Source organism: Tursiops truncatus, chromosome 6 (genome assembly GCF_011762595.2).
Source record: "Tursiops truncatus isolate mTurTru1 chromosome 6, mTurTru1.mat.Y, whole genome shotgun sequence".
Lineage (NCBI taxonomy): Eukaryota > Metazoa > Chordata > Mammalia > Artiodactyla > Delphinidae > Tursiops > Tursiops truncatus.
Window position 1 is genome coordinate 10815002 of NC_047039.1, and position 27165 is coordinate 10842166.

The 27165-nt window shown below is 49.5% G+C and overlaps 1 protein-coding gene across 6 annotated transcripts in view; it reads left to right on the top strand.

The window, feature by feature from the left end:
- ZNF395 (zinc finger protein 395) overlaps positions 1-26239 on the top strand; it is a 40244-nt gene extending 14005 nt beyond the window's left edge. For 5 of the 6 annotated variants that reach the window (XM_033857598.2, XM_073805787.1, XM_033857600.2 and 2 more), the window contains 9 exons: positions 9673-9919; positions 11287-11519; positions 13912-14021; positions 18334-18569; positions 19023-19123; positions 19833-20112; positions 21458-21550; positions 22437-22540; positions 22765-26239. In XM_033857598.2, the coding sequence (XP_033713489.1) occupies positions 9673-9919; positions 11287-11519; positions 13912-14021; positions 18334-18569; positions 19023-19123; positions 19833-20112; positions 21458-21550; positions 22437-22540; positions 22765-22876 (1516 nt within the window). In that variant the 3' untranslated portion in view covers positions 22877-26239. Of the gene's footprint in view, positions 1-9614; positions 9920-11286; positions 11520-13911; positions 14022-18333; positions 18570-19022; positions 19124-19832; positions 20113-21457; positions 21551-22436; positions 22541-22764 lie in introns of all 6 variants that reach the window. The other variant, XM_033857601.2, reaches the window with a different exon arrangement.
- The last annotated feature ends 926 nt before the right edge of the window (positions 26240-27165 follow it).

Genomic DNA, 27165 nt, shown 5'->3' on the forward strand with positions numbered 1-27165 from the left:
CAGGTCCAGGTGATGGGCTGCCACGAGCCCTTTTCCTGGAGAGGCGTCCTCGGCAGTGTGCCCGGGGTTAGCTTCTCTTGCACATTCTGTTTCCATTTTGAGGAGCCAGTTTTAGTTGCTCAGGTGTATCCAGACTTTTTTTTTCCCCTCAGCCACAGCATTCCTGGGGGATGGGAAGCATTCCCGCTGGTGCTGGGGGAGATGCTGCAATCCCAGGAGATCAGAGCAGTCTCCCGGGGGAAGGTGATAGAGTGACAGCCTGAGGAGCCACTGCCATCCTGAAACAGAAAGCCTGTACAGTCAGCCGGGAAGTCAGAAGGGAGGGAGAAGTTGGATTAAAAGTTGATCTGTGGAAGCCTGTTATCGCCCTTCTGGCTAGACACGTCTATTCCCTTGGCTGGTCAGCCATCCTGGTCTTGGAACGAATTCTGGCACCCAGCTCTTATTTCAGGTTTTTAAATGTTATCAGCCACTAGAACGTTCTGTCATCCCAACAGCACGTGTTTCTTATCTTGTGACTTATAACTGCCAAGATTACACTTTGATTTCCCACTGGCTGGTTTGGCACCGGTGACTCCCAGATGAGACTTGGATTCTGGAGGGGTATTTTGGGCACCTTGATCCCTTCCCACACCTGTTTCTCTCTTCTGGTTTGGTGTCTCTAGTTGGCCCATCCTGTCTGCGTGTGCATGGTTTCTCATCTATAATTTTGCATCTCCCACTCCTGGCCCGGCCCCCGGACCAGGTGGTTCCTTTCTTGGGCACCTGCAGCCCTGTGTGCTCTGATTATCCACCCCTGTAGAGGGCTGCTGCCTTTTTATTACCTATTGATTCCAGCCGGGAAAGTCACCAGGTGGCTCTCACCTTCCCTACGACTGCCGCCCCCCCACCGTCTGTTTATTTAGCATAGTCAGGGAATGTGACTATTCATTCAAAGGACTGTTGAGTTCCATATAGTTTTTCTACTTTAACCACTTCAGTGAAAAAATAGAACCTGCATTTCTCTGCCTTCAAAGTGGGGAAAACATAAGGGGCCCTTTACTTGTATCTCGGGGTTGGCACCTCAGGCATCATGATCACAGAACTTTTCTGGCGTGTCCACTCAGGGCCTTACACTAATGGGTCCTGGACTGTTAGGCGTTTTAAGTTCTCCCCTCTGTGTTTTATATTTTGGGGGGTGGTTCTTTTGTTGCCAGCTTTCTCTTTTCATTATTGTAAGTGCCTCTAACAGATCCCTTCTTCCCGATGAAACTCACGCTGTCTTCCTCACAGCGTTCGTTGTGAGGATCAGACAAGGCCGTGTGAAGGCACTGGGGCTGGGAACTCTGGAGCCCTTCCCCCCGAACCCCTGTCCTGCTGCTGGGTCTCCCCTTGAGGGGAAGAGAGAACGAGTCCAGGGAGGGGCCGGGAAAGCTGCAGACACCCCAGCTGGCTAGCTCGGGCAAATCAGTGGCCTTCTGGAGGACCCTCAGTTTTCTGAGCTGTAAAATTGGGATTAAACTGTCCCTCCCTGTTTCCTTGAGTTGCCAGGAGGTCAGAACAAAAAAAGGAAGCCTCGAATGTGTGTATCAAAGTGACTGTAAACCCAAATGCCATTCAGGCATTCGTTGGCGGTTAACGTTCAGGTTGGAAGCTTACCCTGCAAACTGCTGCAGGGAACTGTCAGTTCTCGGAGGCTTGTTCTTGCGGAGATACTCAGCTCCTGGCTGGCTCCCTCCTTCCTGCTGGCTCTGGGTAAGATGCTGAGTCAGCAGTCATGCATCTCCGTGCCTCCTGCGTCTCACATAGTTTTGGTACAGCCAAATCAGGTTTAACCACAGTGCAGGCACCCACATGTATACACATGCGTGCGTGCCCCGTGCACGTACGAAAACAGTGCTGGATCATCTCTCCCTCTCACATGGCACGTTCGTAGGCATGCTTTTACTTATCCCTGCTTCCTTGTAAAGCATTCTCTACCTGTTTTCAAGAAAACACTGCTATCTTAGAACCGAGTCTGAAACACTGAAGCGCTACTAAGATGCTATGACTGTTCTTCATTTTTAGGTGAGCAGCAGGTCTTATTTCTTACAACACATTATTTTTTTAATCTGGGGCTCTCCTCACCTATGGGAATAGCATCTCTTCAAAATCATAAATTTGATGGGATAAGCAAGGGCTTGCCGTCTAAGGGAGATGCAGTGCGTCGGAACTGATAGAAGTAGTTACAGATCACTGAGCCCTGTGTGCCCAGTACTGTGCTAAGAATTGTCTTGTTTCATACGGAGTAGTGTATGCACAGCAGAGCAATGAATAAAGGGCACTGGTGGTTTTGAAAGCAAATGGGGAGCTAGGTGTGAAGGAAGGGGAAGTGTAGTTCTGGGCTGAACTGTGAAAATGCTTTCCTTCCCTGCCGGCCGTGCAAACAGAATGGTCTCTTTTACTTGATTGAATGGCTGTTGTGCAGTCAGACCGACAAAAGTATTTGTTGATCAGGGTCATTTGTTATTTGCTGGAGAAAATTCAGTGTAACCAGATCAGGTGACCTATTTCTGTGGCCCATCTGCTGGGATATGAAAATAGCACGGCTATTTGGGGCCCTTATTTTCTCCTTCCATTTTTCTGTTACATCTATTACTCAGATGATGGTAGTCTAAACTATTATACATCGAGGCAGTGTAATCCAGTTTTTGTGGGGTTTTTTTGCGGTACGCGGGCCTCTCACTGTTGTGGCCTCTCCCGTTGTGGAGCACAGGCTCTGGACGCGCAGGCTCAGCGGCCATGGCTCACGGGCCCAGCCGCTCAGCGGCATGTGGGATCCTCCTGGACCGGGGCACGAACCCGTGTCCCCTGCATTGGCAGGCGGACTCTCAACCACTGTGCCACCAGGGAAGCCCTGTAATCCAATTTTTAAAAACCTTCAGACGTTCCACAACTAAAGATCCTGCACGTGGCAACGAAGATCCTGAATGTTGCAACTAAGACCCGGCACAGCCAAATAAATAAATAAGTAAATAAATATTAAAAAAAAAAAAAACTTCAGAAGAAGACAACAATTAGAATGACCTGAGAATCCAAACGGTCATTCTCTGAACAGCTGATTTAGAAATCTTGGTATTGAATCAATTACTAATATGCTCAGGGCTGTGATCTTAAGCTCATATCATGAAAACCTAAAATGCATACCACACATTTAAAAAATGGTGTAACAGGACCTGATGTATAACTTGAGAGACCTAGATGTTTTAGTGCAGGCCCTTGGCTACCCTTGGAGGTTTTTCTGTCCAAAGCCAGGCTGGGAAGAAAATCCTCTGGGAAGAAACGGTCAATATATGCTCAGTGAAGTGAATTTTTTTTTAAACTTTTTCTGGAGAAGACACCCCAGAAGAAAATAAGGCTTAAGAAACTACCAGGCAGCATTTGGGTGGTGATGGTGGAGTATGACAGCTTACCTGTTTCTGCCAAGGTTCAGATAGCAAGGACCACAGACGCATTTGCATATAGTCATCAATATGCTGTGGACAGACATGGCATCTCTCAACAGAGATCGTCCCTGGCCAAGAATTGCTAAAAGAGAATTGTTTTGGACAAATGAATTGTCCTATTCTCCACTGAGTTCTGTTATAAAATAAAAGATGTGGTGTGCTGTAACATTTTGACCTTTGCATGAGCTTAGAATGTCACATTGAAAAAGAAATGAAGTTAAAACTTTACAGATTTAAAAGAAAATATTAGGGATTTCCCTGGTAGCGCAGTGGTTAAGAATCCGCCTGCCAGTGCAGGGGACACGGATTCGAGCCCTGGTCAGGGAAGATCCCACATGCCGCGGAACCACTAAGCCTGTGCGCCACAACTGCTGAAGCCCGTGTGCCTAGAGCCCGTGCTCTGCAACAAGAGAAGCCACTGCAATGAGAAGTCCACATGCCGCAACTAGAGGAAACCCGCACACAGCAACGAAGACCCAATGCAGAAATAAATAAATAAATTAATTAATTAAATTAAAAAGAAAACATTAGCAACTTTCTGATAAAAGATTAAGAATGATATGCAAAATATTAGCCAAAGAGCCCAAAACTCAAATCGATGTTCTGTGCGGTGGTTACCAGGGGAGATCATAGAGTATAAAGCTTAAGGTTAGTGGAGAACCTGAAACTCTTGGAAGAGGAGTAATGCCCGGCACCTTGGTCCCTAAATTGTTCATTAGAGAGGCAGCAAAGCACCCATGCTTCGGCAAAGGGGAGTCTTACCCCAAACTTCACCCACCACCAAAACCCCCATTAGTTGTGTAATGAATCAGTTTGACTTTATGACCTGTGTCCTGGAAGTGCTACTCGGTGACGTCATGGCCTGTTGCCATGGGAGGTAGGAGAGAGCACCCGTTGAGCGTGAGCGCATGCGCGCGCGCACACACACATGGATGTGCCGAGACCTGGGATTCTCCGGCAACAGTGACATGTCAAATGGCAATTTGCAACTTAGAACCACAGAGAGGGTTTGTTTTCCTATTCTGTCGGTCCCAGTTATTTAACTGATGGCAGATGTCCTCATTAAGGGCTATTAGCGCATCAGAAGATGTTTGCTGAGCCTGGAGAAGGTCTAACCTCTTTTACATGGACCAAAATACATCTTCTCGGGTAGCCAACCCCTCCCTGTGGGTGACAGTGGTGGGGTGAGAAGCAAAGAGGACTCGGGATATCTTAAAACTGTACATCAGCCAGGAAGTCTTTTTTAGCATGAGTTTATGTTTCGGTCAAGGACTTTGTAAGTCGAGAATGTAACATTGTAAAGCTGGATTTGACTGTGTGTTGAAACACTGTTATTGTTACCCTGAAAAAGATGTTTCTTGATTTCTCTTTGCCGAACCTGAACCATATGGCAAGTTAGGGGCTGGCTGGTTATTATCGACCATCAATAGCTCCCAAGAAAGAAACCAATAGGGGGGTGAGTTGGAAGTAGAGATCAGGGAAGAAAGATTTGAAGGAAGCGGTGGTTACATTGGTGGAAACATGCTGGGAGGGGGTTGGGACCCTCAAGCTAAGGTATACAGTAACAGGCCGTCCTGGAAAGTCCCTCTAGAGTCTCCATTAACCTGGATCCTCTTCCTGCCTGCATGGCAGACCTCTGTAGGTGCTTGAATTCACTTCCGAATCCCCGAAGGACTTGAGGGATGGTGTTATCTGTTGAGCCATGTTCCTAATGTAATGCTGATCAACACACCTGGCCATCCTGCCCAGCCTACATTTAATCTAGATTCATGTTTTTTCACTCCCATGCTATCAATCCTCAGTGTAAATTTGGCTAAGATTTCCCTTAACTTTTGGGATTGATTACATTCTCTCTCTGCACCCTCTCAGAGGGCAATATTGTGTATAAAGGTCTTCCCAAACTGCTAAATGATTAACAGTGACCTGGACTGTTGAACAAGGTTGGAGGAAAGCATTGGCCTTTATTTTGTAGGTGGGAGGCTAAGATGCAAGTGGAGAATGGGTTTTCAAGGAAAGAAAAAGCACACAAGGAGACTTGCAGGATTGAGAGCTGTTTTTTTGTTTGTTTGTTTTGCTTTTGCTTCTTTTTTTTTGTTTCCTGTAGAGGTTCACTGACATAGGGGGAAAAAAATACCATGTAGGTGAAAAGCAAGCTTGAGTGTTTTATTTTGAGAGATCTCACACCTATTGGAATAATGGTAGGATCAGGCCCTTTGACACCAGATAGACATGAGTTCAGTCCCTAGTGGCTGCCTTTCCTGGTTGTGTAACCTTGGCAACCTAACCTCTCAGTGGCTCAGTTTCCTCATCAGACATGAAAGACCATATGTTTATCTTAAGTCGCTCTGAGGATTAAATTAGATACAATTTGCGAAAGCTGGTGCTATTAGGCATTTAATAAAGGCAGTTTCCCTTCCTTCTTTCTCTTCTGCTTTTAAAAATTAAGATTTAGGCGCACTATAAATAAAACAAATAATAAAAGGTATTTCAGGGTGGAATTCAGGCCAGTTAAAGGTGAAAGGCCAAAGAATGCATGTGGGAAGAAGCCGGAAGTGGGCAGGTTCACCAACTGTGCAAATCCAGCAGGCTTTGGAAGGTGCAGCTTCACAAAGCAAATAAAAAGCGTTCTTTACATTAAAAAAAAAAAACAGACTTAACAAAAACATCGTCAGAGTCTGTTAGCCAAATATTTCAGGCTCCGTCTGGAAGCCCAGGAATTTTGGAAATACTACCCTTTCTTCATTTCAGTGGTAGAAACCTCAAACTTCCTGCTGTGGAAAGTGGGGGTGGCCACTGTGTTTTTTTCTTTCTTTTTTTTTTTTTTTTTTTTTGGGTCAAGAGCAGGATTGTTTCTTTCTCTGGATGGATGCTGCCATCTGATGTCTCTAAGTGGCACTGTGGCTTCACTTCTAGCTCAGCGACGTTAAACTGAGGGTTTGAGATTCTTTTTTCTGGCTTGAGGCTTCGAGGACGGTGGTAGGTGACTCAGTTTTTAAAACCAAATTAGCACCAAATCAGCTTGGACATTTTTTTTGGTAGTGGTAAAGAATTTACTCCTTACGTTTTTATTCCTTTTGATGACATACATAGTAAAGCTTTCCAGTAGAGTGTTACTAAGTATAAAGTCACCAGACACCTAGAGAGGAACTCTGTAGGATGCTGCGATTTTGACCTTTTTCTTATCTCTTTGCTTTCTAGGGAATTCATGGTGGAGATACCATACTCTCTGATTCTAGCCCTTGAAGCTCTGAGTAAAACACTGATAAAAATGTGCCAAACCCTTTTCCTCTGTATTTGCGACTTTATTCTTAACTTTTAAACTTATTTTTACCCTTCACGTTTTGTTATTGTGGAGATATTTGCTGAGCATACTTTGCTGGGATGGTTGGGAAGGAGGCCAGGAATCGGGAGACGAGAAGATGGCATGGGACCCAAACGAAGCCCCGAGGTCCTTCTGGACAAGGGTGAAAAGTAAAGAAGGTTTATGGAACTATTCAAAGAAAGTTTGAACCCATAGCTATGGTGCAGTTTTCTCCTGGCGTGGGTGCGGCCAGGGGCAGAGGGGTGGGAGGGAGGAGAAAGGCCGCTGGAACAGTCTCTGGAAATGCCAAGCTTAATAGACAGGGGTGGAGTTAGCCTGATGGGAATTCCAGGTAGGGGAACAGTGTTGGTATTGAGTCTATGAAAATCCTAGCATTTTACACCTGCCACAGCACTGGGGATATGCTCTGTACAGATCAGTTCCTCGACTAAATACTGACTGGAGAAGTGAGTTAACGAGGGAACAGAGCACCTGGGGCAGCAGAGATTCGGAGTGTGCTACGGTACCCAGAGGGAATGAGCCGCAGGGTGGCTGAGGAGCTCCGAGCGCTCTGGAGAAGGGGCAGCGTGAGTTCGCAGGGTGCCAGGTCTGATTCTTCCCCTTCCGCCAGCAGACCCAGCAGGCCTGGGAGCAGCTGTGGCCCCTGGTAGCGATCCACCCCTCGAGCCCTGTGCGGATGCGAGGCATTCTGGTTTCTGGGGGTGAAGGGACTGCAGAGTTCTGACCTGTTGTTGGGTGACCAGTGGAAGTCAGTTCTTGGAGAGGAGTTGGTGGGAATGAAGCTGCTGACAAGGGCAACCAGTAGCCTGAGGACCAGGGGAGGGAACCAGGGAGGAGGGTATGCCTGGGGTTGTGAGCACAGAGATTGACCCTCTGGTGCTGGGCAGTACCTTGTGACCCAGGTCATGACATGGACAGCAGAGATGGAAGTCCGTGGAGTCCAAGGAGGTGAGAATAGGGAAGTAGAGGCCATAGGTCATGGGCCCCAGGCAGAGGGTATTTGGAAAGAGGAGGGAGAGCATGGTGTCGTCCTAAAAAGACACAGACTTTGAAGTCAGTAGGTCCTGAGGGGCCCTGATTTGGCCTTTTACCCTGACCTTGGTCAAGTCTTTTAATCTCTCTGGGTCTTTGTTTTTTTGAGAACAGAATAAGGATGGACACTAATGGTACCTGTGGAATGAGAGAATGTCAGTACCACACTTAAGAGTCTAGCACGTAGGAAATGCTCTTCAGTGTTAGGTATGAATACAATGTCTACACAAAAGTGAGGTGTTAAGAGGTGAGCTGTCCAAATAACCTGGGGGTTATATCTTATTACCTAACGGGGGAGGGGGGGAAGGGATTATTCATCATCTTTTTAAGAACATGAAAGGTTCGTCTAATACAGAATTATTTAGAAGCCTGTGTCCAGAGGGCTTCTACTGGAACGTTCTCATTGCTCCTTGAAGGTTGATAAGGGGAGTATTAGCATTGTGACTTACAGATGAGGAAACAGGCTCTGAGTGGGGTCCACAGTGCAGCCTGAGGCAGATCTACTGTGTTTTCCCTGCATCCTGCTTAGCAGGGAGGCTGTGGATCAGGGGTGGGATTTCCCAAGAGCAAGCTCGTTGACTGTTTTGAATCTCTGAGTTCCCATAAGATTGACTTCCTCTTTTCTGGAATGGTGTAGGCACATGAAGGTCAAGGGGTGTCCCCCCCCCAACCCCTGCCCTGGGGCTTAGAGAGTGCTGGCTGGTTAGAACCCCGCCTCTCAGGCAGGAGGATTTTGACTAAAGGAGCATCACACCAAGCTTTCTGGTGTTGTCTCCTTCTTAGCTCTTCTTCCCTATAAAATGCAGAGGACAGCGCTCCCCAGTGCCCTGCTTTCTGGAGTATTATGCGGGGGGGTGAGCTGATGCCTCTGAGCACGGAGAAATGATGTGTGCCGTTTCCAGAGCAGCTCCTGTCCATCGTGGGGTGACCGTGCAGAGGCCTGGAATGGTTCTCCTTGGTCCATGTCAGGGCTGTGGCCCTGCGTTTCCATCAGCCCTGAATGCTCGAGTGGCCTGAGCCCGGAGCCTGTCGGGGGCAGGGTGCAGGCAGTTGGGAGGCGCTGAGAAGACCTGGGTTTGGAGTCAGGAGACCAGATCTCGTTCAGGCTCTGACACCAACTACCTTTACCGCCAGGAATAAGTCGCTTAAGCTCCCCCACTTTAGTTCCCTCAAGTGGAAAACAAGGAATAGTTAGCACGGCTCACTTCTGTGGCTGTTGGCAACTTTGAAGCCAGCTGAGCTTGAGAATCTGAGTGTCTGACAGACCCCCTCCCGCTCTGACTTAGTGCTGTTGTAATTAATAGCATCCTGACCTGGGAAGCGGACGTTGGTGTGTGTGCTGAGATGCTCCCCGCGGGCAGAGCAGTTTCAGCAACACAACCCTGGGTACAGCCCTCAGGAAGAAGAATAAGGAATTTGTTAAATTTGCAGTGATGCATCTGCCTAAGAAAACACTGTGTGACTTATAAAAGTATGATTGTAGAATAACGTGTAATGATACAGTATAACCCACACAGGATAAGTGTAAATTCAGTTTACCAAACCATGATCCCAGTTTTGTAGAAATAGAAATATATAAATCTGTGTGTAGAAGAAAGCTTGGAATGCTTTAGGAAACATGGGTATCTGTGGGAGGCGGCTTCTTGAGGGATTTGTTTTTCTTTGTGCTTATCAGTACATTCTAAATGTCCTACTAGTAACAGGTGTTACTTTTGTAAAAAGAAAAAAGTTGTAAAAGTTACTTTAAAATGTTTCATCCTTTTTAACGGACACTCACGGTTTCCGGCTGCGTGTAGGGCCTCCTGATGCCTCCAGATACGGGATAAAGGACTCTGTGTCCCCTTTGCCTCCCAGGAAAGGCAGCAGCATGGCCAGCGTTCTGTCCCGGCGCCTTGGCAAGAGGTCCCTCCTGGGCGCCCGGGTGTTGGGGCCACCCGGGGCTGCCCCACCCTTGGAGCCTCAGCCAGAGCTGCTTGAGGGGGCGGCGCCCCAGCCCTTCCTTGCCTCTAAGGACACGTCCTGCCAGGAGCAGCCCAAGGAACTCCTCAAGGCTCCAGGCACCTCAGGCCTCCAGCAGGTGGCCTTTCAGCCCGGGCAGAAGGTAGGTTGATCCCCGAGTGGACAAATGTCTGATCTCTCCAGGCTTGCGTCTGGCAGCCCAGCGGTGCCCTGAGTGAAACTCTCTGGGCACGGGCTTTAGCACAGACCTTTTTCCTGCAGCCATATGAGCCCTTGGGCAGCAGGCTTCCCAAGGGAATGAGCAGACCCAGGGCTCCTCCACAACAGTTCTGGGCTCAGGCCGGTTCAGAACCTCAGTTCAAAGCATGGCCAGAGCTGTTTCTCTTAATCTGTCTCAGTTTGCAACTTTATAAAAACAAGGGAAAGAATCTCAGACTTACAGGAGACAGATAAGATTGCATCTTTGAATTACCTTTAGATGTTTGCAAGAGATGAAGGTGTTTGTTCAGTTGGAATGCCATTTGGAGTCCCTTTTCCAGTGTTTCCTCCCCTGTGGCAGGGCTCAGGCATCACCTGTGCCTGATGTTGGCACTAGATCCAGATGCATGGGCTTCTCCTTCATTGCCTTCTCAAGAGCTGATAATAGAGGCTCTGCTTTCTGCCTCTGTTTCAAGGCTTGTGTCGTCCAGACATCTCTTCCCATGAGGTGAGGCCACCTGGCAACTGCTAGGCACCCTTGAAAGTAGTCAGCCTACTTCTTCACCACTACCATCGTGCTCCCAGGTAGACTCAGGATTCTCTGAAGGGAAAAATGCAGGGTGTGAGCAATTCAAGGCGATAGTTGGGGACCAGCAGAGATATAGGACTTCAGAGGCTAGTCAGGGCAAGAAATCAGGAGGGAGGGACACAGATTCCAAATTCGTTTGATTTGAGAATTTAATCCGTTTACATTTAAAGTAATTAGTGATAGGTAAGGACTTGGTATTGCTATCTTGTTAACTGTTTTCTGACTGGTTTGTAATTCCTTTGTTTCTTTCTTCTTCTCTTGCTGTCTTTTTTTGTGTGTGATTTTTTTTTTTTTTTTTTTTTTTTGGAGTCCTGTGCGTTGATTTCTTTATCTTTTGTGTATCTCCTAGAGGTTTTTTCTTTGTGGTTACCATGAGGCTCACAGAAAACATCCTATAGTTATAACAGTCTATTTTAAGATGATAACAACTTAACTTTAATTGCGTATAGACTCCAAGTTAAAAAAAAAAAAAAATCCCAGAAACTGACACCTTTGCTCTCTCCATCTAGAAAATTTATAAGGATTTGTTTTGGGAAGAACCAATCCACTGTGGCTAGTCTGGGTGTTCAGGTGGGAAGCAGGTACCTGGGAGCATCTGCTTGAATTAAAGATGAGTCGGAGAATGCAGTTTGTGGCATACGGCTCCCGGCTCCCAGAACTGGGGACATATGGAGTGAGAACTCCCAAGTGCTGACCACTGGCTGCTGTTCTTCTCTCCCCAGGTTTGTGTGTGGTATGGAGGTCAAGAGTGTACAGGACTGGTGGAGCGGCATAGCTGGGCAGAGGATAAGGTGACTGTCTGGCTGTTGGACCAGAAGTTACAAATCTGCTGCAAAGTGGAGGAGGTGTGGCCGGCCGAGCTGCAGAGCCCCATCCCCCAGGCGCCACCTCCCGAGCAGGGAACCCAGGCACCAGCCTACAGGCCTGTCTCCAGGAACATCGATGTCCCAAAGAGGTTTGTGTGACAGAACCTGGGCTCTGAAAGACACATGGGTGGTGAGGTATGGGGTTTTGGGATGTCTTGTGTTGGGGAAGGAATGTGGAACAACCAGGTGTCTAGTAGTCAAGATATCAGACAAATGGGATACAGTGAGAGGGCATCCTTTTCAAAAGACCCAGAAGGGCGTCTTTTCTTCCCTGTAACTCTATTATGGGTGATATAGCTTTGTCTGGCTAAGGGCTATTTTTTCCCCCTTTCATGCTCAAACTAAAATTAGGTCTTAGTTTTTCATGATGAGAGAGAAAAAAATGGCTTAGATCAGGAGTCAGCAAACATGTTCAGAATGGGCCAGAGTAAATAACGTAGGTTTTGTGGGCCAAATGGTCTCTGTCACAGCTGCTCTGCTTGGCTGTGGTCACGTGAAATCAGCCACAGATAGTATGTAAACAGGCGGGCGTGTTGTGCCCCAATAAAACCTTACTTACGGACACTCAGATTTCAATTTCATGTCATTTCCATGTGTCATGTCAAGAAGGAATATTCTTCTTTTGATTTTTAAAACCATTTAAAAATTGTTAAGCCACTCTTAGCTTGTGAGCCAGGCTAAAACAGGCGGAAGGCTCACTCTAGAGATTGCAGAGCCCTGGCTAGATATTTAAAACTATCGATGCTGAATGAAGTATGTGTACTTTGCTTTAGAATTTTTTTTTTTAATTATTTTTACTTTTCTGGCCACACCGCACAGTATGCAGGATCTTAGCTCCCGACCAGGGATTGAACCCGCGCCCCCTGCAGTGGAAGCACGGTCTTAACCACTGGACCCGCCAGGGAAGTCCCAGCTTTAGAATTTTATGACATGATTTTTTTCCCTGAGAATATGTATATTCTAATTTCTATGTTATATACTTTATGCACATTGATATTTTAAGATTAAAAAAGAAAATCTGCCAATGAGATTCTTTTCTTTTTTAAAAAAATAAATTTATTTATTTTTATTTATTATTGATCACTGTGTCGGGTCTTCGTTGCTGCATGTGGGGTTTCTCTAGTTGCAGCGAGCAGGCTCTACCCTGTTGTGGTGTGCGGGCTTCTTATTGCGGTGGCTTCTCTTGTTGCGGAGCACCGGCTCTAGGCATGTGGGCTTCAGTATTGTGGCACTTGGGCTCAGTAGCTGTGGCTCGCGGGCTCTAGAGTGCAGGCTCAGTAGTTGTGGCACACGGGCTTAGTTGCTCCACGACGTGTGGGATCTTCCTGGACCAGGGCTCGAACCAGTGTACCCTGCGTTGGCAGGTGGATTCTTAACGACTGCGCCACCAGGGAAGCCCCTGCCAATGAGATTCTTATATACAGGATGTGTAAGCAGTTGAGCCCTGCCCCCTGCCCCATCTGTGTTTGTCTGTGAGTATTATTGTTATTGACAGTACACCCCGTGTCTGGAGACCAGACCAGAGCAACAACATTTGTGATTGTCAATTCAATGGAATACTGGCGAAGAATTTGTCTTTCCATTCTGTGGAAATAAAAATACAAATAATCATATAAAAAGGGGGATGCTGACACATTTAATACTTTACTAGCTTTCGTTTAGCTGCTTCAAGCCCAGTCGTATATTTTAGTGGATCTGAATTGTAAAGAATGAATTGCATAATACAGTCCTTTGACATAGAGAAGCCACCTAGAAATTTATTTCGGACGGACTTTTCATACTTTAGCATTAACTTATAGATAACTTTAACTTTATTTCCAAATAATGTAACTTTATATGGATTAAAAAAAGTATGTGTAAAATTTTATAGAACTCTGCTGTATAAAGCATTGAGATTTTCACTGGAAGATTTATTTTAGTATTTCTGGGTGTTTTGCTCATTGGCTTATGTACCAGGTTCTGTTCACATTCAGAAGCTATCACAATACCTCATCATTAATCTTGGGGGGAGGGGAAGGAATTGGTTCGTGTAATTGTTCCCTCTTAAATTTAAATATAAAACGAGGAAAGGAAGGTAATTTTGGTGATTTTGAATTCTAGCTGGCCGTCTTTTATGCCCATGCTTTATTTCATTGCTTGGACTCATTTTCCTTTCCCCCAAATAAAATTCCTGATTTTAAGCTGCAGACTTAGAGTTAGGAAGGGAATTCAAGGGAGAGTGGAACTGCCTCCGGGTGTCAGCAGTGGGATGGGGACCAGCCTGCTTCTGCGGGGGTTGACTGATATTATCAGTGTAGCTCAGAATTGAGTCTTTTTCATGAAGAATGAAGAGAGGTCTGAATGCTTTATTTAACAATATTACTTGAGCGCACACTGACTGACTGGAGTCGAGGCGTGGAGGGGACAATCTAGGAATGTAAGATGCTCACATGACAAGCTGTGTCAGGAAGTAACCTTTGGCTCTCACCTGTCTGAATCCAGGAAGTCGGATGCAGTGGAGATGGACGAGATGATGGCAGCTATGGTGCTGACGTCCCTGTCCTGCAGCCCTGTGGTGCAGAGTCCTCCTGGGGTCGAGACCAACTTCTCTGGTGAGGAACGGGGTCCGGGTGGGTTCTGGGTGCGGCAGAGGCCCACGACCGACCTCTTCTGCTTTGGGCAGATAACTGCCTAAGTCGCTGGCCTGGCAGCAGGGTTTCTGGAGTCTCTTCTCCCTGGCATCCCAGAGTGGCTGAGCGACACAGAGTTAGCCGCTTCCATTCTTTTTCCTCAGTTTCCTCCTCTGGGGAGAAGCTTCCTGGTGCATTGTGAAGATGATTGAGCACGGGACTGAGCCACACTGGCCACTTGAGTAAGTTCTTCAATGGGAGTAAGCGAGCGAGGCACTTGAGGGGCTGAACATGGCCAGTGGAGGAACATTGAGTTCTAAAGGTAGAGACTGACCAAATGGTCCCCTAGTGGCCTCAGCCGATGCACTCCCCCGTTACAAGTGCCTGATTCAGCCTTGTAAATTCGTATGGAACAAATGAGCTGAAGTCTAAAATAAATCCAATTGCGTAATACAAATTGATAGTAATTCACAGTAATCGAGAGTAATTCACTATCGATTCCTATCGATAGTAAATCGATAGACTTCACAGCAAATTTATAAATTAAAAGAAAATTCTAGCACAACCCCCAAAATACATCACGAGTAATATGGGAGGAAGGAGGGTTGCTGGATATTAGTAGCTTGATAAGACTGGTATTGAACCTGAAGGGGTTTTGTTCTGAAACTTGTCATCAGGCTGGCCTAACTTACTCCCAGGGAATAACTTTTTCATTGATGAGATAACTGAATTGCGAGCTTCTTAAAAGCTGATAGGAAAATACGGAGTCGGCTCTGAACACATACCAGGAGGAAAGTGGCCTTTATAAGCGTCCCTCATAAGTAATCTCCCTACATAGAAAATCAGTTTAAGGGGGTGAAAAGGCAGACTTACTTGTTTCACCTAAGGCCTGTCGTCAATGGCTAGGCTGCTAGAGGAAGCTATTGCAGTCTGACGGTACCAGTTGTGAGGCAGAGCATCACACACCTGCTCTGTGAGCACCTGGGGGCCACACAGGCAACGCAGGGAGGAAAGGAGTCAATCTTAAGTTCTTAGGAAACTCTACGAGTTTAGGAGATGCAGGAGGTTGGTCAACAGGAAGAAGATCCGGGAAAGTGTCATAAAGGGAAAGAAAATCGTTGACTGCAATTCCCATTAGGTTGCGTGTGTGTGTGTGTGTGTGTGTGTGCGTGTGTGTGTGTGTATGTGTGTGTGTAACCCATCTACATATGTTCATACACACATCCCAACACCAGCATATACGTATCTTAACTGATAATATGCCATGATATCTTAAGTCCCCTTTGATAAACATTTTTCATTGTCCATTAAAGACTTTTTTCCCCATTACAATATCTTTAAAAAAAAAAAACACATTGTGGATTGATGGATTGATTTGGCTGCCCCGGGTCTTAGTTGCCGCTCGCGGGATCTTTAGTTGTGGCACGTGGGATCTAGTTCCCTGACCAGGGATCGAACCCGGGCCCCCTGCATTGGGAGTGTGGAGTCTGAACCACTGGACCACCAGGGAAGTTCCAGTCTATTTCTGATCTGACGTTGATGTCAGTGGAGAAATAAGGCCCCCCTGGCAGCTAATCATGTTGACGTATTCTGCAAGGTGAGGTCTCTACAACAACCAGAACCTTGCTCTGATCGTGGATACTCTTTGTGCAGAATCCACCCATTCCCTCTGGTCTCTGTATTGTTAGGATGGCTCTGCATGGGCGTGTAGAGAGCAGAGGGGATTACAAGGATTTCTTAGAAGTCCACCATGCGTTTGCAGGGGAGCACTTTGCTTTCATGCTCTGTTGACCCTGCCTTAGAAAATCTTATGACCTAAGGTAGAGCGATTTATGTTCCTCTTACAAGGTATAGGTTAATTTATGAGATTCACTTTTTGCTTTGTTTTGTATTTGTCCTTGTGTGCCAATGTGCCAGTGTCATTGTTGAGCCATTTGAATGGTTCCTCGGTAGAAGGCTGCTGTACTGTAGGGCGGGCCTGCCGTTTGACCTGCTCTCTTCTTCTGTCCTGATGCTAGATGTAGCACTTCTGCTCCCTTGCCCTTCTCTCCCTGATAGGTTTCTTGAGTGGACATGTGCGAACCCTTGACCCGCTGGCGGCTCCTGAGATCTTTCCTGAAGGGCTACCCTATTTTTAGCCCCATGTGTAGATGTCGTAAACTCTTGGTTTCCAGGAAGTCATTGCTTTGAGACTTGACAGTGACACTTAGGAAGGGCAGAATTCATCTGTCCCCTTCTGTTTGGGTGGGCTTTTCCTAGCGTGTGAGACTTAATTAAGGAGAGCCTGCGTTGGAAACACGAAATGCTGGGTGTCTAGATTAGCCTAGAAGGGGTTTGGAATATGGAGTGGGATGAGAGAAAAGCAGTGGGATGTTTATCCTGGCCACAGGGGATGTGGTAGACCATCTCAGAATCCAGGGTAAGGAGGCTCCGTGGAATGCTGCCCATGTTGGGAGTTGGGGCTTTTGGGGACAAGGCCACCATACCTGCATGTGTCACAGTTTTCCCCCCTTGCTATTTCCACATATCAAAATTTCAGATTGTCCTATAGTAAAAATTAATATGGATTTATGGTCTCGGCATGGAAGAATCTGGGTCCGGCCTAAAGCAGCCCGAAGAAAGGCAGCTTAAAAACTGAAAATTTGACATGACTCACCTGTGACCTTCCTGTTCAGACGCATTGCTGGGAGCAGGGCAGCAGGTTTAGGCCACGTCGGCTGTGTGGGCCTCCTGTCATCTTGTGATGAGTCTGAACTGCTCTCAGAGCTCGTCTTTCCTTCTCTAAGCATGTTCCCTGTGGATAACAGAAGAGCCACCTGGGCCACAGCTGGCTCTGGTAAAGGCTACACCTCCTGACAGCTGCGAGAGCTAGCCGGATGGTTTCTTTTCACACGCCGGTTTTGATGTACTTGCCTGGGTTTAAATGATCAAACAGGCATTTTTCAAGAAAGCCGGGTTAACAGGCCCTTAACCTGGCCTCTCCATCCTACTCTGCTGCAGGGAAAGCTTCCCAAGTGGTACCCAGCCGGCTTGTTCGTGCTTGGGAGGGAGGCAGGAGAGGCTTGGCCCCTCCCCTCTCCCCACTCTCCCCCTGCCTTTAAAGTGACAAGCACATTTTAATTAGGTTATCTTTCCATTAATAATACAGGTTTCCCCTGCTATCTGAACGTAGAACGTTTCTGTGAAAGTTGAAATGGTACAAAGCGAAGCAATTACCTTAGGACACATGTTGCTCACAGCTGCACAGAATAAATCAAGATGAAGCACGGACGCTCACAGACACAGTTCAAAGCTCTGGTCGCTAGGTGCTGAGGCGCCGAGTGTGGCTCCCAGGAAGGAGCTCGGTGGGGCACTCTTACCGGCCACTCTTACCGCTTGGGGTGCGCACTGCCTCTGTCACAGCTCGCTGCAAAACCAACATCGAACGCTATTTTCACCTTTTTTCATAAAGTGAAAACCCTCCTCAGATTTCTTTTAGTTAATGAAAACAGATACTAATGTATGGTTGTCACTTGGTGTTTGTGGAGGATTGGTCCAGGACCCCTGCGGATACCAAACTCCATAGACGCTCAAGTCCCTTGTGTAAAATGGCATAGGACTTGCATGTCACCTACGCATATCCTCCTGTATACTTTAAGTCACCTCTAGATTACTTTTAGTACCTAAAACAATGTAAATGCTGCGTACAATGTAAATAACTGTAAATACAATGTAAATGCCTTTTAAATGTCGCTGTTTAAATGTTTAATTGGTGTGTGGCAAATTCAAGTTTTGCTTTGGGGAACTTTCTGGAATTTTTTCTTCCTGAATATTTTCAATCCACGGTTGGTTGAATCCTTGGATGCGGAAACTGCAGATTCGGAGGGCCGACTGTGGGTCTTTCCTCAAAGGGAAATGGTGTAAAGCAAACTTCCGAAAAGTGGGGGACACCCGCACACAAAATGCAGTTGCGGCGTGTCTGGTGGTCAGATCATCAGCATGGCTGTTGCCAGGAGGTGTCCGCTACAGCAGAGCAGGGCCACCCACAGACAGCGCTGCAATGAATGGACCCACTCCTCATTTTTACTGAAGCTCAGAAAGGGGAGGGGCTTGTTGGGGGCGGGGCAACATTTTTTTGTCTTTTTCTTTTTCCCCCTTGGAGTGGCAAAGTCAGGCAAGCCAGAGCCAGGAGTTAGATGCGGGAACCCAGACTCCAAACTAGAGTTTCCTGGCCTCCGCCCTGGGCTGTCCGTGCGGAATCCGGAGTGGACCCAGGGACAGGCCCCTGAGCATCCTCTGTCTTGTCTCTGCCCAGCTTCCCGCGCGGCCTGTGACCCGTGGAAGGAGAGCGGCGACGTGTCGGACAGCGGCAGTAGCACCACCAGCGGGCACTGGAGTGGGAGCAGCGGCGTCTCCACCCCCTCGCCCCCCCACCCCCAGGCCAGCCCCAAGTATTTGGGGGACGCCTTTGGCTCTCCCCAAACTGATAACGGATTTGAGACCGACCCGGATGCTTTCCTGTTGGATGAACCAGCTCCCCGCAAAAGAAAGGTACGTGGCGTGAGCGGGGAGCTCGGCCATGGAGGGGACGGGCCCGGGTCCTGGGCCTTCTCAGGCTCCATCCCATTTCAGCTTTCCTTTGCTGCTTCTCTTTCCCCCTGGCATTCCCAGGAGCCTGTTCCTCCTCTCCAACACCACGTCCTTGGCCTTCTCACCTCTGCCCCAACCCTGCCTTCGTTCCTGCTCTCCTGCAGAGGCCTCCGGCAGGCCTTCCTTCCTCCCCAGCAACCATCCCCACTCCAGGCGCCGATGCCAGCCCCCGGGACCAGCTGCCGAGTCCAGGCTCTGTGCCCCTGCTTGTCAGTGTCTCTGGTCCCTGGGAAACCCTTTCCTCGGCCTTCTGCTGGGTTCTGTTCGAAGGCAGCTAAAGCCCCCACTGGGTGAGGCTGGGAGGGGGCTCAAGGGGAGGACACGTCCCCCTTACCCCATCTTCCTTTCCCCCAGAACTCGGTGAAGGTGATGTACAAGTGCCTGTGGCCCAACTGTGGCAAAGTCCTGCGCTCCATCGTGGGCATCAAGCGCCACGTCAAAGCCCTCCACCTGGGGTAGGTACGAGCCCAGGGCCCCTCTGCCGGGGGTGCCGTTCAGGCGTCCTCCACCTGCTGATTCCCTGAGACCCACAGTCCCAAATGCCTCCGAGAAACTGGCCGGCTGAGGACGCCACCTGTCCCTGACCTTGTGCCCTGCAAAACAGTCCCTTGGAAAGAGATCTTTGCCGGGAAGGAGGCCCCTCCTGCAGTAGTGGATGCTGATGCTGTTGATGGGAAGGGAGCTCTCTCCACCTTGCCGTTGTGTCTTCTCACCTCACCGTAGGAAGGAAGGTGTTTCAGTTCTGGACAGATAGAGGGCGACTGGTGAGAGCTTGTTGCTTCCCCTGGGGAAGCCAGGACTCCCTTTGCACTGACCCCCTGGAGCTGGGGCAGCTTATGGCCAAGGAAACTGACTCAGAGCCCTTTCCCTGAAGGAGAGCAACTGCGAGTGGGTGGGGCCCGGAGAGGACCCGGGGTGGAGACCAGAGTCAGATCTTGCGGGAGGAGAAGCCTTCAGTGATGGGGAAAACAATTCCTGTTGATGGGCCAGCATGTAATCCCCTGTGAGCCCACGTCAGGAGCAGGGCTCCTGGGTGTCCTGCTGGCCTTCTTCCCAGACTCGCCAGGTGGCCCTGGGCAACTGCTCCCCTCGCACCTCACTCTCCCCTGTGTTTGGACCAAGGCAGCGTGTCCCTGGTCATTGGTGCGTCTCCCTCCCACGCAGGGACACCGTGGACTCCGACCAGTTCAAGCGGGAGGAGGATTTCTACTACACAGAGGTGCAGATGAAGGAGGAAGCTACTGCCGCTGGCGGCTCCACCGTTGACCCGGCTCCCACCCCCAGCGTGACCAGCCCGCCCCTTGCCGTTCTCCCTCCGCCTCCTCCCAAAGCCCAGTCCTCAGGCCCAGATCACCCTGGCCTGGAGTCCTACCTGCCCTCTGGTGCTCTCAGCAAGTCAGCTCCTGGCTCCTTCTGGCACATTCAGGCCGACCACGCATACCAGGTACAGGGTGGGGACCTGCTGGGAGCTCAGTCTGGTGGCCGTGAGGACTTTCAGCGTGTGACTGTCACTGGTCAGCCTGATCACAGGCCACTGAACACCCCGGCTGAAGGCTGAGTCCTTTGGCTGCATTACTAATCTCTGACTTCTACAAAGAAGAAAAGAAAAATGACTTCACACTCGATAAATATGGGGATTCCAGAGTTCTACCTCAGGGGCCGTCTTGAGCGGTTATGAGAAATCTGGATGGATCCCTGGGTAACCAGGCTGATGGATTTGGGCTGGGGAATTGGTACATCGCTGGCTATAAAAGGGGATAGAAGAGTGTAGTTGGGTTTCCCAGAGCAAATCCCCAGTTCCCAGAATTGTGTTAAGAAATAATTTGGCACTCAGTTTTTCGAATACCTACTAAGCCACGGGCTAAGCTTCACGGATAGAATAAGACATAGTTCCTGACCTTGTGAGGTGTATGCTTTAGCTGGAGAGAGAAATGAATGGGTAACTATGGTTAATTATGATAAGTAATCAAAGTATCTTACTGGAGGCATAAGAAATTGTTGTGGCTACAGAAAGACCAAGCTACTATGCCTATGGGGTTGGTAAAGCTGTCATGGAGGGCGTGGCATTAGGATGGACTTTACTGCACGTAGTAGGTACTGAACACCCTGCTTGCCACGTGTCGGTTTTCCTTAAAATCCTTGTATGCCTACAGCTTGGTTTTATCCGACTCTAGGCTGATTTTGCAAGTTTGTAATTAAAAAGCAGTGCTTTCCATCAGAAAGCCTTTACAGATCGAGCCAGCTCTTCTGCTCATTAGAATGAGTGGCCGCTTAGCTGTTTCATGTTGGGCCAACTTCAGGTGGCCCTTCGGGCAGTCGGCCAGCTCTGTGAGATGGGGCCTGGAGAGGGCGGCTGGCGTTTTTACAAACAACCCTCAACCTGGACGTGCCGCTTCCACGCGGTGGCCTGGGGACGCCAGACCCTTAGCGCAGCCCCAGAAGCTCCCACTCGGAAGGCTTTTGGACTTCTTGGGCGAAACTGCCTCGAGCGTGTTCTCGGTGGGTGATCCAGCCAAGAAGTTAATCCGTGGAGATGATTAAGTCATGAGGCTGGCGTGTACACCAGCTCCGAGAGAAGGGCTCCAAAAGAAGAGTGGAGCCTGAGACTCGGGCGACCCCACAGAGTCGGTACTCTCATATTTCTCTTTGGAGGAGCATTTCGGGGTGTCCCAGAATTTCCTGGTCCGAGGTGCACCTGCTGCTGCAGACCGTGAGGTCACGGGGGGAGGGCTGGGCCCCAAAAGCTTCCTGAGCTGCGGCCCAGGCTGACGCTCTCTGATCTCCGGCAGGCCCTGCCGTCCTTCCAGATCCCCGTCTCACCGCACATCTACACCAGTATTAGCTGGGCCGCTGCCCCCTCTACGGCCTCCTCCCTCTCTCCGGTGAGTGTGCCCAGCTCTGAGCCCGTCACCACTTCCAGGGACCCGGTGCCGGAGGCCGCCTCCCCGCGCACGCCTCCTGTGCCCCAGCTTCTCGAAGGTCTTTGTGCCCTCGCCCCCCAGCTGGCCCCCCCGACCCCCTGCGGGTCACAGGCTCCTGTAGAAGGTGGGAGGGGCGCACCTGCAGAGGAGCGCCCAGATCAAGCAAGTTGATTGCCAAGAAGATCACGGGGCCAGGCGGGGTCCGCGCCCTATTTAGCCGCGAGCGTCTGTGCGTGCTTGGTAAGGTTTTAATGCTGAGAGGAGAAGGGAGAGAACCTGGGAAAGCTGGCGAGGACGAGGGCGGGTGAGGAAGGAGAGAGGAGCTTGTGGGTGGGCTGTGCGGGTGGACCAGAGGTCCCCAGGCCACTGGGGACCAGCGCCTTAGGTGGCTTGCCTCTGAACTAAAGTAGATCGGAAGTCCTTCTGAACCATGCTTGGTGGGTTCCAGTCTGAAACGTCTCCTGCAGGGAAGCATCACACGCTGTAAAACGTGCCTTGGAGGTGCCATTGAGGCAGGGCCGTGCCTCCTTTTGCCCCACATGTAGTGGCTGCACCCCACATATAGTGGCTGCAGATCTGCAGGGAGCAGGCCGCAAGGTGGCCAGGCCAAGTGGCTCCCCCTTGCCCGTGGCCCCTACCCCCAGCGGGCATGTGGCTTCAGGCCGGCTCGTCCCTCTCCACCTCCCCTCCCTAGCTGGTTTCTGCTCACCTCTGCCTGGAATGTCCTTCCAGAGAAGGCCTCCTGGCACAAGGCGGGTGTGGCCGGCTGTCCCTGGGGACGGTCCTCTCGTCCTCTCGCCTTGCACGTCTGCCCTCATGCTCACGCCCCTCCCCACCCCGTGCCCAGGTCCGGAGCCGGTCGCTCAGCTTCAGCGAGCCCCAGCAGCCTCCACCCGCCATGAAATCTCACCTGATTGTCACTTCTTCACCCCGGGCCCAGAGCAGCACCAGGTGAGACCCTCTGCTCCTGAGGCCTCCCTTCTGGCTTCGGTCCCCGCCCGACCCTCATCCGCAGGGTCAGAGCCCCAGGGAACCACCCTGGGTGCGGGGGAGAGGAGGCTGGTCCTCTGGTCCCGGGGGCTCCCATCCCTTCCCACCACCGCTTCTGGCTCAGCCTCGGGCCCGGCCGCGCTCCAGCCAGTGCGTGACTGTCCCCTCGTTGCTCCGCCTTGCAGGAAAGCCCGCGGGGAGGCTAAGAAGTGCCGCAAGGTGTACGGCATCGAGCACCGGGACCAGTGGTGCACAGCCTGCCGCTGGAAGAAGGCCTGCCAGCGCTTCCTGGACTGAGCTGTCCAGCAGCCCTGCCCGGCGGCCAGAGGACAAAGGCAGACGCCTCCTAAGCCCTCAGCAGAAACCTAAAAGCTAAAGCGTGGACATTGGGAGTTTGGGCTCTATTGGCTAAGGTTTAATACTTAAAACGTCTTTCCCTCCCTCACGGGAACGTTTTATTTAAAAAAAACAAAACAAAAAAAAACCCCATGAAAATATTTTTTCCCCCCTAAAATAGAAGAGAGCCAAAACTGACCAAGGGTATTCTGCAGCGAACCAGAGACCAAAGAACTGATTCCGCTCCCCTCCCCCCCCCCCCCCCCCCCCCCCCCCGCCCGTCTCCCTAGGGGATTAGTTTGTCCGTAAAGAAAGAAGGAACAGCTCATTCTGTTTCCTGCTGAGGTGGTGAATTCTTTGCTTTCTCCACTCTTCCAGAAGGGACTGTAAGCAAGATGGATTTACTTTTCTTTAAAAAAAAAAAAAAGAAATTTCTGGCTGATGACTCAGAGAGCAGGGCCTGCCGAGGCTGGTTGGGGGGAGAGTGGGGGGAATCTGGGGGCTTTGTAAGGTGCAGCGGCCCTCTTCTCCGCCCGAATGTGGGAGAAGGGAGACCTTGTCCTCACCCGTCAGCTTCTGTGGAAGTCGAAGGAAAACCATTTTCCTGGTGATGACTGTTTGAATCTGGGTTCCCTGACGTTGAATTGCAGCCCAACCGATATTGTATGGCTTCTTCTCCAAGCCCAGACTCGTAGGTTTGTAAAGACTGTCCCCAAATAGCTGAGCCAAAAGGCTCAAAGGAATTCACGTTGCGCGGTGTGGCAGTTAAACACTACCTTGATCACCCTTTCCTGTTTTCTTGAGGAGAGACCAGAGGGTATATATAGTATTTGTGAGAGTTCTCCCCTGCTCCCCGAGTGAATCCACTCCCCGCCAGCTCTGGAAGACACCCCAGAAACACTTTGTTTTCTGTTGCAGTGTATTCAGAAGCCTCTTTCTGATTAAAGATCCCTTTTGTTTGGCTGAGAGACCCTGCCCCGAGGTAGGTTCCTCTTTGTCTCTGGTTTCACCAGGGATTTTTCCATGTCCCTCCAAGGCCGCAGGGCTGGGCTGGCGGAGAGAACAGACTGAAAGGTAGTTGGCAGCTTCCCCCATTGTGAGAGGGCGTTGAGTGGTCCCCAAAGGGTCCACTGGCTCACCTGCCCCTTTGAGGACCATCTGGTCTCCTTCCTGAGGTGACAAGTAGGACTCTTCAGTCAGTGCAGGAGACTTCTGGTTGGTCCAGTCAGTGTGATGGGGAGGGTCACTTTGATAACGGTGTCACCTTCCCAGATACCTGCTGAGCGCCGTTTCTGCCTGCCGGCAGGATGCAGGAAGTTAGAATCCTGAGGAGGTCACGTGAGGGGGACCAGGGTTGATTTAGCAGCTGCTGGCGCTTCTGGAGACCTCAGGAATGGAGGGGAGCCCGGACTGCGATGCTTGGGAGGTAAATAAGCCAAGCTATTCTTGTTGAGGAGGAAGGAGAGGGGGGTTCCGCGCCGTGTCAGCCAGTGACGGATCCAGGCTGGGTGAGCTGGGCGGAGGGGAGGGCGTGTTTTTGTCTCGAAGCCTCACCTTTGTCTCGAAGCCTCACCTTTGTTCCGAGCGGGACTGGTCTGGGGACTCCTCAGGGCCTGCGTCCCAGATGTCAGGGGCTCAGGGAATCCCACCAGGCCACCCCTCTGGGGCCTGCACAGCGGCGTCCAGCCCTTGGCTGTGAGCGAGGCTGTCCTCCTAGTCCAGGTGGGATCATCTGGCTGCTGAAGCAGGAACCGTGCAGATGCCTTTCAGTCCGAGACACACCTGCAACCGTGCAGGTTTCCGAGTGTTGCAAACAGAATAGGGCTGTGATGTTGTGAAGGGTGATAGTGACCTGGGTTTGGTGAGAGAAGGGGAAGACACTCTTATGCATGAGTGTTTTTGGTGGTGATGGGGTATATTTTTATAATTTAGTCAAAAAAAAAAAAAGTATGTGGAATTCTGTCCCTTGGTAAAGCTTGAAACCAGGCCAGCAAGAGGTGCCCTGGGTTCTTCCTGCTGCCCCTTCAAGCTCCCTGATTAAAAGCTAATGCAGGGTGTTGCTGTGCTGACGCCTCGCTTCCCACCCTGTGCATCTGCAGGTCCTCCCTGAGGGGGGAAGGGGCTTCTGAGATGGGGGTGGGGGGAGGCTCAGCCCAGCAGCCTCTTCCCTTCCCTTCTTAATCAGAGCTCTTGCTGGGTCTCGCCTTTAGAAAAGCTGTTTTAATTTCCCCCTCAGTTTGGACTGTGTAGATATAACTGGATATAAAGATTTTCTCTAAGTAAGGCAGGCTTCTTATGTCACTGGTGCACAGGGCAGAAAAGGAAGAGAGAAGAAATTGATGCAACGATTTAAAAACTGAGGGTCTTTTTTTTTTTTTCTTTAATGTTCTGGTGCGGCTTTCCCCGTCAGCATTTGCTCCTGCCTCCTTTCTGGTGGTGGTGGCCTTCTCTGGCCGCCCTCCTCCCGCTGCCCCATCTGTGGCTATCGTGTTGGTTCTTGACGTGTGGTCTGTCCTGGGGTTGTCCCATTCGTCTCTTCTCGGGGGTGGGGGTGGGGGTTTGTGAACTGATCCCGCGATCACGCCTGTTTTCTTCATCTCTGTATCTCTCCCTCCTTCCCGGCCCACCCGGGCGGCAGAATCTGATAGGAGGTAAGAGGCCGCAGGTGCGCGCTGGAAACTAACAGGACGGATTGGCAAAAGCAGGTGTCTTGGGAAACTATTCCAGGGACGTTTCCGTTATTCAGAATATTTCTGGAAGTACCTTTGGAGTCTGTGGTGCCTGCTCTGAACAGCCTTAATGATACCAAATCCGCACCCGTGCTTGCGCATTCAGTGCAGAGAGAGACCGGCGAATAGTAGCTGTGGGCAAATGAGGTCACAGGTGCAAAGCATAAGGACCAACGTGCTAGTAAAATGGCTTGGATTTATGATCTGACTTCTAAGCCGGCTGTGAAAGCAATTGTGTAATTTCAGAATGCATCCTGAGCGACGTCCTCGTTGTTGCAGTCGGCCCGCGCGGCTCGACTTCTTGGAGGACATAATGAATTTGGATGTGGAAACTCCGATTCGTTTGAAGAAATCTGTCCTGTTACTTTCTGGTCTTTCCAGGTTCTGACTTTACCAGGGGCAAATAAAAAAAAAAAAAGGAGAAGAGGGAGACAAATCCCATCTGTGAACTTGTCTTCTTGGCGCCTTTCCCCCCAGCTGTCTTCCAAGTATTATTTTTACTGTCAAAAAATTTTTTTAAAAATGTGAAATGTAATGTTTTTACAGCAACAATATGAAATATATTTTATAAGGAATAAAATGGTACATTGTCTGATTTAATGTGTGCCTGTCCCTTTGCCCTCTCCCCCCTACAAAGGATAAGATTATCATTGTCCTTGGTGTTAAACAAGTGATAGCCCTGGGGGCGGAGCATACACACTCATTTGCTTATAATAACAACAGGCAACATTATCAGGGACCCAGCCAATTGCTTACATGGATTACCTGAAAAACCCACGAAGGAGTTACTATTGTCAGTCCCATTTTTATTTTTTTTTTAATTTTTTATTTTCAAAATTTATGTTATTAATTTATTTTCTTCTTTTCATCATTCCCATTTTACAGATGAGGAGAGTGAGGCCCAGAGGTTACAAAAACTTGACCAAAGTCATCATCTGGGAAATAATGGCACTCGGATTATAATCTAGGAAGTAACCATTTTCTTTTATTTTTTTCTTTTTAATCTCCAATTTTTATTTTTACAGTTTAATGATTTATCACAAAGCAAACACCAAAGTATCTACCAGTCACTGAAGAAACAGATCATTGCCAGCATTCCAGAAATTGCCTTTGTACCTCAAGCAAAGTGCCACTCCTCTCTTCTGCATAAAAGCAACCACTATTCTTTGACTTTCTATGTCAGTTACTTTCTTGCTTTAGGAAGTAACCATTTTCTCTCCTGCTTGTATTGGCAATGGGGAGATGTTCCTGGCTGTGTACCTGAGTTTGTTGGGGAGTGGGCAAGTGACTAAGGAGAAAATGAGTCACATTCTGCTTATGGAGTGAGCTCTGACCCTAGGGAGTGACATGGGCTGCTTCCTGAATTCATGGGTTCCGTGTCCTATGATTGCCCACGTAGCTGGTGCAGGGCTGGTGTGGGTAGGAGGGGAGCTGGTGCAGAAAGCTATGTCTCGTTCTGGTAGCTCAGGGACTGCTTTACGAAATTGGAGGCCTGTCTGGGATGGTGAGGCATCTCTGGGA